Genomic DNA, 15,756 nt, shown 5'->3' on the forward strand with positions numbered 1-15,756 from the left:
CTACAGACTAAATAAGGATAAAATCCCTTAATCCTGATGGTCGGAGAAGAATTTTAAAGGTTTTACCTCTATTTCTTCTATAATGCCCCGCTCTTCTGCCCCCTGGGAGACCACACCCACTGCTTATACGAAATTGAGTCCCTTTTGCCTAAGGATGCTCCGGACTAAATTAGGATAATATCCCTTAATCCCTATGGTAGCAGAAGGGTTATAAAGGTTTTACCTATTTTTTCACCTATTAGGCCCGCCCCTCAGGTCCCGGGGGGGGGGGGGGGGGGGGCACACCCACCGTTTATACAAAATTATATTTCCCCTGTTGGGCCCCGCCCCTCAGCCCACAGGGGGACTAGACCCACGGTTTATACACAATTGGTTCCCTTTCACCCAAGAATGCTTCAGACTAAAATCATCTATGCCCAAAATAACCATCAAATCATTGAGAACATTACTCGTCAATTTTCAAAGTATTAGATCCAAACGCAACGATATCTCACTCTTTATTGAATCAGCTAAACGTGACGTCTTCATAGGTACAGAACCTGGTTAAAACCAGAGGTCAGTGATAGCGAAGTGTTTACCTCTGATTTCGAATTGTTCAGAAATGATAGGATAGGACCTCGTCACGTAGCGGCGTAGTCCTCGATCGTTGCTACTAAGTCAAATCTCAATGCCACATTAGCCTACAAAAATGACAAAGTAGAACTTGTAGACGCTAGAATCCATCTTGCAAAGCAAAACCCCATAATAATAGCCTCATACTACAGGCCACCAAATAAAACTCAGTAATGGAAATCACCAACCTATACAACACTTTCCCAAACCATACCCTTTGGCTCGGGGGTGATTTCAACTTGAGTGACATCAGCTGGCCCGATAGTGTCATCACAAGTAGCAACAATCCAAACATTCTGAGTGAACAGTTCATTGCTCTCTTCCATGATCTCGGCTTGAATCAAGTACTGGACTTCCCCACTCGTTATAACAACACACTTGGTCTCTTTCTAACCAACATGCCGTCAGTTGTCAATAAGTGCAAGGCTATCCCAGGTGTGTCAGACCATGACATCGTCCTAATTGACAATGAAATCTCAACTCCTCCCATAAAACAGCCAAGAGGAACCATATTCTTATGGAGCAAGGCTAAAATCACCCTTTTGAAAGAGGAGGGGAAAGAAAAGCTGAAATGTATAATAGACCAAACTATGTCTGATGACCAGGCCTGGTCACATTTCAAAAATGTCCTTAATTCAGTTGTTAAAATCCACGTACCCCAAAAACTAACAAGGTCAAAATTCACCAATCCCTGAGCTAATAACAACATAAATAGGCTAGCCCGACAAAAACGAAGATCCTATAACAAAGCCAAGAAAACATACAAGACAAAAGACTGGGACAGGTACAAGAAAATAAAATCCAAAATGCAAAAAGAGACCAGAAGAGCCTATAGTAGTTATTAGTCATCATTAGACATCATTAGTCCTCAGCTCATAGAGAAACCAAAACGATTTTGGAGTTTTATTAAAAGTAAAAAAAATGGATACAAACAACATCCCACCAATAAGGAATCCTGAAGACGGCCTTACATATTCTGATGCAAAAAGCAAAGCATACATAATAAACCAACAATTTCAGTCCGTCTTCACCAAAGAAAAACTCTGAACTACCCGACTTAGGTCCGTCACCATTCAGACCAATGTCACGCATCACCATCAGCGAACCAGGTGTATATAAGCTCCTTCAGAATATCAAAATCCATAAAGTCACTGGTCCCGATTCCATTCCAGCCAGAATCCTCCATGAATTGCCAACAGAAATCACCCGAGCACTTTCAAAATTCTCTCGACTCTGGCACCGTACCACACGATTGGCGTGAAGCACACATCGTGCCAGTCGTCAAAAAAGGGGATAAACAAGCTGCTGAAAATTATAGACCTGTCTCAATTACCTGTATCACATGCAAATTATTAGAACATATCATCCATATTAACGTAATGTCCCACCTTGAGCAAAATAACATCCTAACAAATGTACAACATGGTTTCCGTGCAAAATTCTCTACTGAAACTCAACTAATTCTGACAATTGACGACATAGCAAGGAACCTTGATGAAAATAAACAAATTGATGTCGCCCTTGTGGATTTCTCGAAAGCATTCGACAAAGTCCCTCATGCAAGATTATTTTCCAAACTAGAATATGATGGGGTAGATCCAGATACTGTTGGTTGGTTTTCCTCTTTTCTGAACAACAGACAAAAGAAAGTAATAATTAACAGTACCAGCTCTGATAGCACCCCCTATCCGGGGTACCTCAGGGAACGGTTGTTGGCCCACTCCTCTTTTTGGTCTACATTAATGACATCATCGACTTAGTTTCCTGCGACATCAAACTCTTTGCTGACGACTGCTTATTATATTCAGAAATTAATTCATTAGAAGACTGTCAGAAACGACCTCAAATTCTTGGAAATCTGGGAGGGTAAATGGCAAATGAATTTTAACGCCAAAAAATGTTCTATCATCAACATATCTAAAAAGAAAAATCTAATTAAGTTTAGCTACTCCCTGCACAATCAAGTTTTGGAAAATTTAGACTCTACCAAATACCTAGGGGTCACTTTCACCTCAGACCTTAATTGGGATAAACACGTACAATCCATCACCAACAAGGCAAATAGGACACTGGGATTTCTGCGTCGCAACATGTCATCATGCACCAGAAAAGTCAAAACCCAGACATTCACCACACTAGTAAGACCATCACCAGAATATGCAGCCACTTGCTGGGACCATTTTATTTCAGATCAGGTCCTAGCAATTGAAAATGTACAGCGTAGGGCTGCCATATACGTATTTATTGATCATAGATCTAGAGAGCCTGGATGTGTCATCAACATGATAAATATACTTAACTGGGAGCCCCTATCCCAGCGAGGAACAAAAGCCAGGCTCATGATGTTATATAAAATAATAAACGGACATGTGGCTATTGATCCATCCCAATTCATAACATCAGGCGACAGGAGAACCAGAGGGGCCCACAGAATTCATCAAATATCAACCCACACAAAGGGCCTGTTTCCAGTAATGTTAATTCTCCATAGGAGCCTGCCCCCGTATAATTTCTTATCTAGCTCAACTACTGTTTTTTTCTTTTCCGAAGAATAATTTTACACCTTTCCGACACCCAGATTTCATAATTTCAGTGAAAATGTATTTTTATAAAGTTGTCAATTTCAGCATCAAAGACATAAGTTCGTAAATAAAAGAAGGTTATCTCGAAATTGTAATTCGCAACATAGTATAAATTTCTTTTGATAAATATTTCCAAAACATCGTGTTTATTCATAAAACATNTCCAAAGATCAGTTCCTCGAAATCCACTCGCACTGTTCCCCATATCTTTCATCTGGTATATATACCAAGACTACACACGATGCTCTATTACTGTTCTGGGTAAAACTGAAAACCGACATTTCCTGGAGTCAGTGTTCTTCTCTTTTTGGAATTTCCAAGTCAAGTGTGTCCAAAACTTTCCACTCCATAGTACAGGCATTAGACACATCGATAGTCCCACAATTTCTAGGTCCGGATCACTTGACAAGAGAACAGTTGCTCGGGCACAATACTGTCTTTTCAGAAGCATTTTTTGGAGATAAAGCCACTGCCATATTAGATGGCACCTATATTTATATCCAGAAAAGCTCCGACCACAAGCTCCAGAGAATGTCCTACTGTGGCCAGAAGAAGAGAAACTATCTCAAATTCATGAGCATCGCCTTACCAGATGGCTACATTCTGGACACAGTAGGACCATTCACTGGCAGCGAAAATGATGCTACAATTACAAAAAAAGTCATGGACAAGCTAGTTACTTGGCTACAACCAGACGACAACGTTGTCGTTGACCGAGGTTTTAGAGATGTCCTACCAGTTCTCGAAGCCTCTGGCCTCAATGCTAGCATGCCGTCATACCTGAAACCCGGTCAAAGTCAACATTCTGACGTCCAAGCAAATCTTGACAGAACTATCACCAAATCGAGGTGGATTGTGGAATCCTATCATGGTCGTCTGAAACACTGGACGTTCTTCCGAACGCAATTGGTGTCTAACAGCTTTATCAATGTCATCGAGGCTTTGCTTCGAACCGTCACAGCCTGTCTGAATGGTATTAGAGGACCGATCTACCAGAGATCTCCAGAGAGAGATGCCAAAGATAGGCTAATGGCTGAACGTATGAAGGACCGTTTGACAACACCGAATGGTTTAGCTCAGAGAGTCAAGACAGATCCGGATCTATCTAGACGGGCAAGGTCCGAGTTTGTCAAGATGGATGCATCTTCCGTACTGTTTCCCCGTCTCGATCTTGATTACTTGAGAACCATTACGTGTGGAACGTATCAGATATCTCTGGCTCCTGGTTACATCGCCGAACATTTAAGTGATGACGGAGACTATGAGGTGTGGCTTTACCAGCACTCCCCAGACCTTCTCCGATGTCAAATACATTCTCGACACAAAAGCCAAACGAAATATAACGTTTGGATACGGTTCACCGTTTCACCCGATGTTGAGGCCCCAATAAAGGACTACTACTGCCAGTGCCCAGTTGGAGAGAGAACGATGGGAATGTGCAAATGTATCTCCAGTATCTTGTACTACCTTGGGTATTACAGGACGCTGGAAAACCCTCGACCATTACAACCACAGGTAAAGAAATTCCGACAAAACTTGAAATAGTTTTCCATGCGGCAACGGAGTGCATATGTCGAAAGTATGTTTGGGGCTCGATATGAAAGATCCCCGTTACCATGTGACTAACCAAACTTATAAATATAGGTATTATACAATCGCCCGTAGCTATGAACACTCCCGTAAATGCGAAAACCAACCAAAATCATAAGGAACACGTTTTGTTTGTTGTTCTGTCTATTTGTCAGCCAATGTCTTCAACCACGGGGACTTGTGAAGTAGCCATCTTGGATTTTTTTTATGAAAAAGTGTTTCTCTCACTTTTTTTCATATCTGTGTACATATTCTCAACATACCGAGCAAATACTCTCGTTTTTTTGTTAATTATCTAAAGAAAGTCGAAAATCGGCAATTCAACCATAGGCTAATTCAACCCAACATTTGAAAATGTTCCACCACTTACATTTTGATGATTTTTCCTCTCATCAATAGCATATTACGTACTGTTTAATAGGATAAAAATTGGTTTGCATCCAACGCCCATAAAAGGGTGTATTCTCTAAAAAACACAGTTTTTGTGTCTAAAATGTTATCATCGAAAATGGCATTTTTGAGATTGTTTCTTCCATAAAACAGCCAAATGGCGCGATGGAAACATGATTTTTTGTCACAATCATGCCATGAATGTATTCTTTACGGTGACCATCATTTGATTAGATTTTCATTAATATTTTACATAACATGCACATTTTATCAACACTTAGACAGCTTCTGAAAGGTACAACTTTGAGGAGCCATAAAAAACAAACCAAGTGACCTAAATCTTTATACTTTATAGATTTGTGCCCACAACGGCATGGACAATCACCACCAACAGGAAATTTGAATCAGAGAAGAGGCCGTTTTGGAAACCGGCCCTTTGTAAAAATATTCATTCTTCCCTCGAACTATTGTTAACCATCATCCCTAGCACAGGAGCCAAACCTGAACTCGTTCAGGTCTGCCCTGGCTAGTTTCAACCTTCCGTAAAGTGTTTTCTGCTGTTATCTTATAGTACAAATCAACAAAAATAATTGTTTATAACATTTTTAATGCCACCTCCCAGGATCAAGTGCACTCAAACCTTTGAGTCTGATCCTTGTAAAGGAAGAAGAAGAAGAGGAAGAAGAAGAAGAAGAAGAAGAAGAAGAAGAAGAAGAAGAAGAAGAAGAAGAAGAAGAAGAAGAAGAAGAAGGATGCTTCTGACAAAATTTGGTCAAAATGTGCTCAGTCGTTCAGGACTAGAAGCGTTTTAAAGGAAAAATTGACGGACGGACGACGGACGGGCGGACGACGGACGCTGCGGTATGGCATAAGCTCACCGTGGTCCTTCGGACCAGGTGAGCTAAACAATGGACTATATAAAGATTTAAGCTCATTCAACCTTTTGGTCTTTGAATAAAAGTAAATTCTTTCGAAGATTCAAACATATTTGACATCTGTGACATGGAAATAGAGGATTTTTTTTCTCCTACTATACAAGTGAAGGGATTTAAACCAAATGCAGTCTGAAGCATGATTAGGGACAAGAGTATCAATTCTGTATAAACTGAGGTGTGTGGGCCCCCTTCTTTGGGGCAGATGGGTGGGGCCCTTTAGGGGAAATAGAGGAAAACATCAATGATCCTTCTTTTGTACCGATGAAGGGATTTTGACCAAATATGATCTAGAGCATCATGGCCAAAGGGTTCTCAGTTTTATATAAACGGAGGGTATGGTCCCCCTGGGGGCATAGGGGCGGGGCCAAATAGGGGGAAAATAGGTAAATCTTAAAAAAAATCTTCTTCTTATCAACCAATAGAAGGATTTTGACCAAATTTGTTCTAGCGCATCTTTGGGCAAAGGAGCCTCAAGTTTGTATACACGGAGGGTGTGGCCCCTCTGGAGGCATAGGGGCGTGGCCCAATAGGGGATATAGAGGATTTTTCCTCTCTTACTATGCAAGTGAAGGGATTTAAACCAAATGCAGTCTGAAGCATACTTACGGACAAAAGAATCAATTTTGTTCAAACTGAGGTGTGTGAACCCCCTTCTGTGGGGCAGATGAGTGGGGCCCATAAGGGGAAATAGAGGAAAATATTAAAGATCCTCTCCTTCTGTACCGTTCAAGGGATTTTAACCAAACTTGTTCTAGAGAATCTTTGGGCAAAGGGTATTGCTACAAACCGGACTGCACAGAGATATTTAAGTCAAACCGCGATGTAGTTTGATTAATTTTCTTCAGCGCTGTCCGGGATTTGATGATTATTTATCCATGGAGACGCCGCGTGACCAAGTGATTTGTTTACGAAGCTATTTTTTGCATTTCTTCATAAAACGTATCTGGTTTAAGGAAATGTATTGTATGTATCTCATCTAATCAAGAGTGATGGATTCATATGTTATTTTCACCATAATATCACCGGAAGGTTCATTTACTTTTAGTTATACAAAGCGGAAAAGAATGCTTATCTAGACCAAAATTATTCACGAAACAGGACTCATGTATATAAGCATAACTACCATTGATTCGGAAACAATTTACAAGTTACTTTCTGTACCTGAATCAAGTTGCAACCTGCTTCAGAAGCTAAAGGGGCCATGTTTTTATGTGCTCGTATCATTATTTCAATCAATGGGCCATGGTTGTTTTCATCATCTAAATAAATGGGCCATGGGGTATTCCCCCCTTGTATCATTAGCTAAATCAATGGCCCCTGGAATTTATTTCACGTTCGTATCTTTAGCTTTATCAATGGGACATTGACTTTTTATCCGCCCGTCATCCGACGATTCGTATTATTTTATGGGCTGCGTTGTCCGATGTCCGTTGTCCGTCCGTCCATTAACTTTTCCTTGTCATTGCTCTCCTGCCTTCATTCATGAACATAATATTATCTTGATGAAACTTGGTTCACATATAGCATACCTATATAGCTCGAACGAGTTCGCATTTCAGAAGAAGTTTACGTGCATTTTTGGTGGAGTTATGCTCCTTTTATTGCCAAACAAGGGCACTGTGTAGTAAATGCAAGATTTTTGTTATTTTTTCAATAAATTCCTTTCAAATCTTGTACGATAACGCTAGAAGCAATAATGTTCGGTGGCGTCAACATTAAGTTTTTGTGTTTAAGTTGGTTTTCTGAAAGTATAAGTGCTACACCAACCAAACTTGGACCATTGATGCATCTTAGGTAGTACAACTCTGCCCATTCATCAAAAGCTGGATGCTGTCTTCCTTTTATGGTCCATTGGCTTTGTCAGCATCTCCATCAACTTTAAGTTTTGCGTTTAAGTTAGTTTCTCTGAAAGTATAAGTGCTACACCAACCAAACTTGGACCATATATGCATCATAGGTAGTACATCTCAGTCAACCTTTTATGGTCCATTGACTATGTCAGCATCTCTATCAACATGAAGTTTTTGCATTTAAGTTAGTTTCTTTGATATGTGCATTGCTGGTCAAAGCGGGGCATGGGCGAGACATATCAATCCGAATGGCTTGTTTTTCAAACTTGGTAGGATGTTTCATTACTTGAATGCATTTGATGTGTTCTTAAATCGTGATATTTAAATGCTACTCAGCAGAGTTTTGTCCCATTTTCATTGCTGGGCGCTATTCTCCTTTCATTGCCAAATAAGGGCATTATGTAGTAAATGCAAGAAAATTTAAGCTCACCTGGCCAAGTGAGCTTATGCTATGGTGCGACGTCCGTCGTCATTAGTTTTAGCCCTCCATCATCTGATGGTGGGCTATTCAAATCACCCTGCGTCCGTCGTCGTCCGCCCTTAAACAATTCTTGTTACCGCTATTTCTCAAGGAGTACCAGAGGGATCATTCTCAAATTTTATATGTAGGTTCCCCTTGGTCCTTAGTTGTGCAGTGCAACTTTTAAGATTGATCGGATAAACAAAATGGCCGATAGGCAGCCATCTTGGATTTTGATAGTGTATGTTTGTTATCGCTATTGCTCATGCAGTACCAGAGGACTCTTTCTCAACTTTATATGTAGGTTTCCATTGGTCCCTAGTTGTGCAGGGCAACTTTTGAGACTGATCGGATAATTAGCTTGGCCGACAGACAGCCATCTTGAATTTTGATAGTGAAGGATTGTTATCACTATTTCTTAGGAAGGACTGGGGAGGTCCATCTTAAATTATACATGTAGGTTCCCCTTTGTTCTGAAGTTGTGCATGTTAAATTTTTTGACTGATCGGATAAACAAAATGGCCGACAGGCAGTCATCTTCGATTTTGAAAGTGAATGTTTGTTATTGATGTTTCTCAATAAGTATTGGAGAGATCTTTCTCAAAGTTGCATATTGAGATAAAGGGCTTTAAAATTTGTTCAACGTAATGACCTGTTCCACTTTCAAGGTCACAGGGGCGCAATGTTTTTAAATCTTTTAACAGGTTCTTTTGAATGACTTATTGTCATAAATACGGATATTTTGCCTGTAGCTTTATTTTAGATCGTTTTTTAGGTTATGCGTGTGAGATTTATACCAGGTGAGCGATGCAGGCCAATTGGACTCTTGTTTTACTTTTTATTAATTCCTTTTTTATTAATTCCTTTCAAATTTAGAATGGTCATGCTAGAAGCAATAATGTCTAACATATATTACAGGTATTTCTGTCGAGTTTCAACTTTCCGCGTTTTGGCATATCACACTTGACATAGCAACACTGTATTTCATTATTGCAGTTAACTTTTGCTTGGTTACAAGATAACTCAAACAATTGTTCTCTGATTTTTATTAAACTACTTAGATGTTTCATTATCTGAATGCTTTGAATGAGTTCCTAAATCGTGACATTTTAAATGCTATTAGGCAGAGTTATGTCCCTTTTTCTTTGCCAAATAAGGGAATTTTGTCGAAAATGCAAGATTTTTTTTTATTGAATGGCAAGGTCAAAGTCACCAACAAAATAAAGGCATTAAACACATTTATATCATATGTCACTACCTGCTTCGAATATATCAATACCCTTCCGAGGGTCTGACGGGCGTATCATGCTTCTGCTCGCGGTGCTCTTGCTCATGTACTAAAGTGTTTGCAAAATTCTTGAAGGCATAAACTAAAGGAAAGTCTATCTCTGAGGGGGATAGGATACTTGCAACAACATGAGAATGGGGTATTAGGGCATATATTCACCACAATATGGGTTTCCCAACAGAGGAGGCTCCTGCCACTGTGGCCCGGAACTGCAAGCAAATCCTGATGGTAGAAATAACGGTAGCAAGAGAGGCCATGATAGAGGAGGCACATTATAAGGAAGAGGTACAGGCAACTGGTGGACGACTGCTGATAGCGAGGTTGGGGCTAATCTATTACTGTGGATGATTTAGGGGTTGCTGGACCTGGTAGTAATCTCCAACAATGTTTTACACGGCGAGAAACTTTTAACAGGCGCCGCGTAACCTCTAACTGTCCATAGCTGATTTTCCCGACGCTGACGATCAAATTTTCAAAGTTCAGATTTAGAAAAAGTATAGCGTGTATCCATACATTTAAATGTTCAATAGGGTGTAATAAATATTCCTTTCCATAAATCTATGATTAAGTAAGAAGATGTTCGTGTCCAAGACATAAAAAAAATTCAAGCCGATTTTGTTCCGCTCGGATTTCGGGCGGAATATGCATCAAAGAATTAGTGCTTCGGAAATAAGAGGTCGCAGTCGGCAAAATCATATCCGATAGAAAAAAGGCCGACCAGCGGCCTCTTATGTTATAGGAGTAGACCTGGTAGGAGCAGAACGAAATAGGCTGATAGGGTCAGGAAGCGAACAACTGAATTAGGAAAAATAGGGAAGAGGCATTGGGAGGTCATCTGCAACATTGCTAGATACAAACGTATGTATTATTCCTGACAAAAATCGTTTCTTTTCAATTTTACGTTTTTAGAGATACAGTTACCCGCCTTGCCTGATTTATACAGTATCTATCTATTAAAGGGTATATAATGTTTCAATCTCAGGAAAACAGTCATTATGGAATTAAATACTTTTTCATAATCAAATAACATCATGATGCAGCTATGAGACATGCTTACATGCTTCATAATCAACATGTACGTATCGAGTTACTCTATACAAGATTTAAGCTGTGTATCGGTTGAATTCGTGTCTGTTTGACGAGAAGTGTTAATATGTGCTCCGTATCCCAAAACAAGTTGCCTGACCTAGCGAACTAACCATATAGATCATTTTAAATCTTAATGAGGCTCAAAACGCTCAAATCTGTATTGAGACCAATATATCAATACACGTTGTAATTATTGACTCATGTAGAGATTTATCTTGCAGTTATGACAGAAATAACGCATTGAAGTCCATTTGTATTAACTTGCAAAATTTTGATGTGATTAAAAGACGTTATTTCAAGATACCGCTGTATAAAGCAATACTCTCTATGATGAAAAATACTTTCTCAGAAAAAATATGTCATCATTTATGGGAATAAAGAAGCAGATTTTTACATGTTTTATCCTGATGCTACTGATTTATGTTATGTTTTAAGTGAACTACATCCATGTACTTTACCCTTTTCTTTTTCAAAACCGTCTTTTCATATGTGATTTAACTTTGTCAAGAAAGCCATCGATTTCTATTTTTAAGGACTTTTTCCCTACATTGGTTCCTCTCGGTGGCTTAGGTGATGAAGGGGTTCCTTCCATCTCTTCTTTATTTCCTTGTTTTCCACGTTTATCTACTTTTTCCTCAGGCGCGTCGTCACTCGGCGATGGACTGGTTCCTCGAGGTGGCTTAGGTGAAGTAGATTTACCTTCTATCTCTCCCTTCTTCCCTCCTTTCTTCCACGTATTTTTGCTACCACGGAGAACATTTAAAATGCGTAATAACATACCTCTTTCTTCATCGTCCTCATCTTCTATGTCACTCTGCGATGGACTGCTTCCTCGAGGTGGCTTAGGTGAAGTAAATTTACCTTCCATCTCTCCTTTCCTCCCTCCTTTTTTCCACGCATTTTTGCTTCCACGTTTGTTTAATTTTTCTTCAGGCGCTTCCCCGCTTGCTCTTGTAACTTCATCGTTCTCATCTTCTATGTCACTCTTCGATGGACTGCTTCCTCGAGGTGGCTTAGGTGAAGTAAATTTACCTTCCATCTCTCCCTCCCTCCCTCCTTTCTTCCACGCATTTTTGCTTCCACGTTTGTTTAATTTTTCCTCAGGCGCTTCCCCACTTGCTCTTGTAACTTCATCGTTCTCATCTTCTATGTCACTCTGCGATGGACTGCTTCCTCGAGGTGGCTTAGGTGAAGTAAATTTACCTTCCATCTCTCCTTTCCTCCCTCCTTTTTTCCACGCATTTTTGCTTCCACGTTTGTTTAATTTTTCCTCAGGCGCTTCCCCACTTGCTCTTGTAACTTCATCGTTCTAATCTTCTATGTCACTCGGCGATGGACTGCTTCCTCCACGTGGCTTAGATGAAGTAAATTTACCTTCCATCTCTCCTTTCCTCCCTCCTTTTTTCCACGCATTTTTGCTTCCACGTTTGTTTATTTTTTTCTCAGGCGCTTCCCCGCTTGCTCTTGTAACTTTATCGTTCTCATCTTCAATGTCACTCGGCGATGGACTGCTTCCTCCACGTGGCTTAGGCGAGGTAGGTTTACCTTCCCCTCTTCCTTTCTTTACAACTGAGCCATTAGGTGGGTTTGATGGGGATTGTGACGGAGCTGGCCCGAGTCCTATCAAACCATGTACCAATTCGTTGTGAGTACTTGTGCCGTAGTCTGAAGATACAGCAAAATAAAAGAAAATCCAGAAATGAGTATGTATTTCATAGGAGACATTATGAGAACCAATTATCAACAATCACCTTTCACAATTTGGGAAGTTGTCAGAATTATTCCCGTATGGATCTGTTACTGTACGGAAGCAATGCCATTTGAAAAGTATTATGACAAATATTAACGCAGAATCACCTTAAATTCGAGGAAAAGTGAGTTTGAACATTATAATCAGTTAAAAGACCTAACTGTACGCGAATAAAATGAAAAAAACTACAGACATGAATTATATAAAGGTATACGTATGACGGATGTGTATGAGAATATTAAAAAAAAACTACTTTCTAAAATCAGTTTAGACCGTATTCTATAAGCTTCTAAAAGTATAAATATGCCGACAGTTATTGTGGAGTCGATATACCAATAGGAAACATTGGGCTAAGAAATTGGGAAGATTTGAAAATGTTGACGTTTGAACGAATATTTTTCCTTTTATATTATGTTTCAAACCTTTTTGAATTTTTCTTGATGAAAGTATGCATCTTAATGACTGATTCCACTTCATTTACGGCTCTAATAAATTGTTTGATTGAGATATTCAATACTAAAATTCAAAAATATCCGACATACCTTTTAAAACACCGACCACAAAATTGTCTTGAAATTTAAGAAGATGAGCCATCTCGACTACGGCGGCTTCCAGGAAAACCAGCGTCTGTCCAGCCAATTGCTTCGTCACTTTTTCATCTGCAATGGACAATTGTAAAATTTGATCGTAATCATCTTTTGGCTTAGTGAGCTAGAAAATTTGTGGAATTGCTACAGATTATTGCAGAGTAGAAAACTATTTGTAAACATATTTTTTATGGTACAGTGAATAAATTAATATTGTTTTTAAAATCAACATTAACATAAACCTGTGCGAGTAATATTATTACATGACATGGACATACCGGGAAGGCTCTTAAAGTCGGTGAGGTCGACGGCAAACTGCAGTCCGGATACTTGGCAAACGTAGATCTGGCGGAAAACCTCGTTAAGAAACTCCCTTGTGTCTGTGATCTCGTTGAAGTCTGTTTTATAGGCATCTGTGTCGAAGATAATATTCACATTTCTAAGAAACATATTTACATTCATAAACATCTCCTGATATTTTAGTATATGCCGGTTTTGACCACAGGCACTAGAGTTTAGCCATTGGAAACATGAAGATATTTAAAATTTAATGAATAATTAAAAAAGGGCTAATTCAAACGGACTGGTCAGGGGGAAAAAGCAGATTGGATTTCGCACCGGCTAGTCCTTTTTCCCTAAAAGCTTGTGCCTTCTAATGCGTCATCAATATTTGTGTACATGTCTTTTTCAAACGTGTCATTGATACTTGTGTGTTTATTTTTCCAATGCGACATCAAAGTAAATCCTAACAGTATTGTGAATAACGAAATTAAAAATCGTTTAACGAAATTTCCGAATACGATCACGCTCAATTGAAGCTCAGATTGTTCATAAGAATTACCTTGATATTGAATGAAAAAATTACTTTGTCGACATATTCGCTTGGATATGACGCGGATGTGTTATCCTTGCGCGCTTCAAGCTGAGAGTTGCACCATGTGGTATTTTGAGAGCAAGCAGTATCATTTGGTAAAACGAAGTAGATATAACAGATAATAGACAATACCGAACTGAATTGGTTTCATTCCCATTTATATTCATAATTTGCTGATAATGTACTGATTTTATACTTATACTGTTCTGATTATAAACTGATAATGTACTGATTTTATACTTATACTATTCATATTATATACTGATAATGTACTGATTATGTACTGATAATTCACATGAATATAACGGTAATATACTAGTGTAATGGAATGTGTTGATAATGCATTAATAATGCAAGTATATTATTCTGATAATGATACTGAAATGCAAGTAATATACTGATAATGTACTGATAATTAACTGGTTATATACTAATAATATACTGGTAATATACTGATAATATACTGGTATGTACTGATAATATACTAGTACATTTACTGATAATATACTAGTAATGTAGTGATAATATAATGATAATGTATTGATAGTATACTCATAATGTACTGATGATATACTGAAAGTGTACTGATGATATACTGGTAATGTACTGAGAATATACTGATAATGATAATATACTGATGATATACTGGTAATGTACTGATAATATACTGGTTATGTGCTGATAATATACTGGTAATGAACTGATAATTTACTAGTTATGTACTGATAATATACTGGTTATGTACTGATAATATCATGTTAATGTCTTGACGATAAACTGGTAGTATGCGGGTACTGTACTGCTAATATACTGTTAATGTACTTAAAATAATTAACCTTAATATACTTATTACATACTGATACCATACTGATTTCATATTGATATTGTACTGATTATCTGTTTTGATAATATACTGATTGTATACTGATGATGTACTGATTTTGTACTAATACTGGTCAGATTATATACTTATAATGTACTGATGATATACTGATAATCCACTTCCATATGATAATAATGTACTTGTGCGCTGGAATGTATTGATAATGCATAAATAATGCAAGTTTGTTATACTGATATTTTACCGAAATGTAAGTAGTCCTGATAATGTGCTGATAATCTATTGATGAGATGCCAGTAATGTACTGATAATATACTGGTACAATACTGGTAATGTACTGATAATATACTGTTAATGTACTAATATTATGCTGGTACTGTACTGATAATATACAGGTGATATACTGATAAGTTACAGGTTTTGTACTGATGATAAACTGATAATGAACTGATGATATACTGGTTATGTACTGATTATATAATGTTAACATACTGATAATATACTGACAATATGCTGGTACTGTACTGATAATGTACTATTAATGTACTGATAATATACTGTTATATACTGATAACCTACTGATAACCTACTGCTTTTATATTGATATTGTACTGATTATCTGTTTTGATAATATACTGATTATCTGTTTTGATATTGTACTGATTATATACTGATGATGTACTGATTATGTACTTATATTGGTAGATTATATACTGAAAATGAACTGATGACATACTGATAACGCACTTTCACGTAATTATAATATACTTGTGTACTAGAATGTATTGATAATGCATCAATATTGCAAGTTTGTTATACTGATAATTTACCGAAATGTAAGTAGTCCTGATAATGTGCCGATAATGCATTAATAAGATGACAGTAATGTTCTGATATTATCATATCAT

The 15,756-nt window shown here is 38.1% G+C and overlaps 2 protein-coding genes across 2 annotated transcripts; both read right to left on the minus strand.

The window, feature by feature from the left end:
• Positions 1–11,170: 11,170 nt before the first annotated feature.
• LOC110443832 lies at positions 11,171–14,009 on the minus strand. The gene is made up of 4 exons (XM_021488254.1): positions 13,999–14,009; positions 13,412–13,572; positions 13,089–13,205; positions 11,171–12,461 (listed from the first exon to the last, which is right to left on the minus strand). Exons 1-4 carry the CDS (start codon positions 14,007–14,009, stop codon positions 12,106–12,108), a joined length of 645 nt encoding a protein of 214 aa, XP_021343929.1. The 3' UTR covers positions 11,171–12,105.
• Positions 11,266–12,006, minus strand: LOC110443831 (cylicin-2-like). Its single transcript, XM_021488253.1, has one exon. It carries the CDS (start codon positions 12,004–12,006, stop codon positions 11,266–11,268), a length of 741 nt encoding a protein of 246 aa, XP_021343928.1.
• Positions 14,010–15,756: the final 1,747 nt, after the last annotated feature.

Source organism: Mizuhopecten yessoensis, unplaced genomic scaffold (assembly GCF_002113885.1).
Source record: "Mizuhopecten yessoensis strain PY_sf001 unplaced genomic scaffold, ASM211388v2 scaffold716361, whole genome shotgun sequence".
NCBI lineage: Eukaryota > Metazoa > Mollusca > Bivalvia > Pectinida > Pectinidae > Mizuhopecten > Mizuhopecten yessoensis.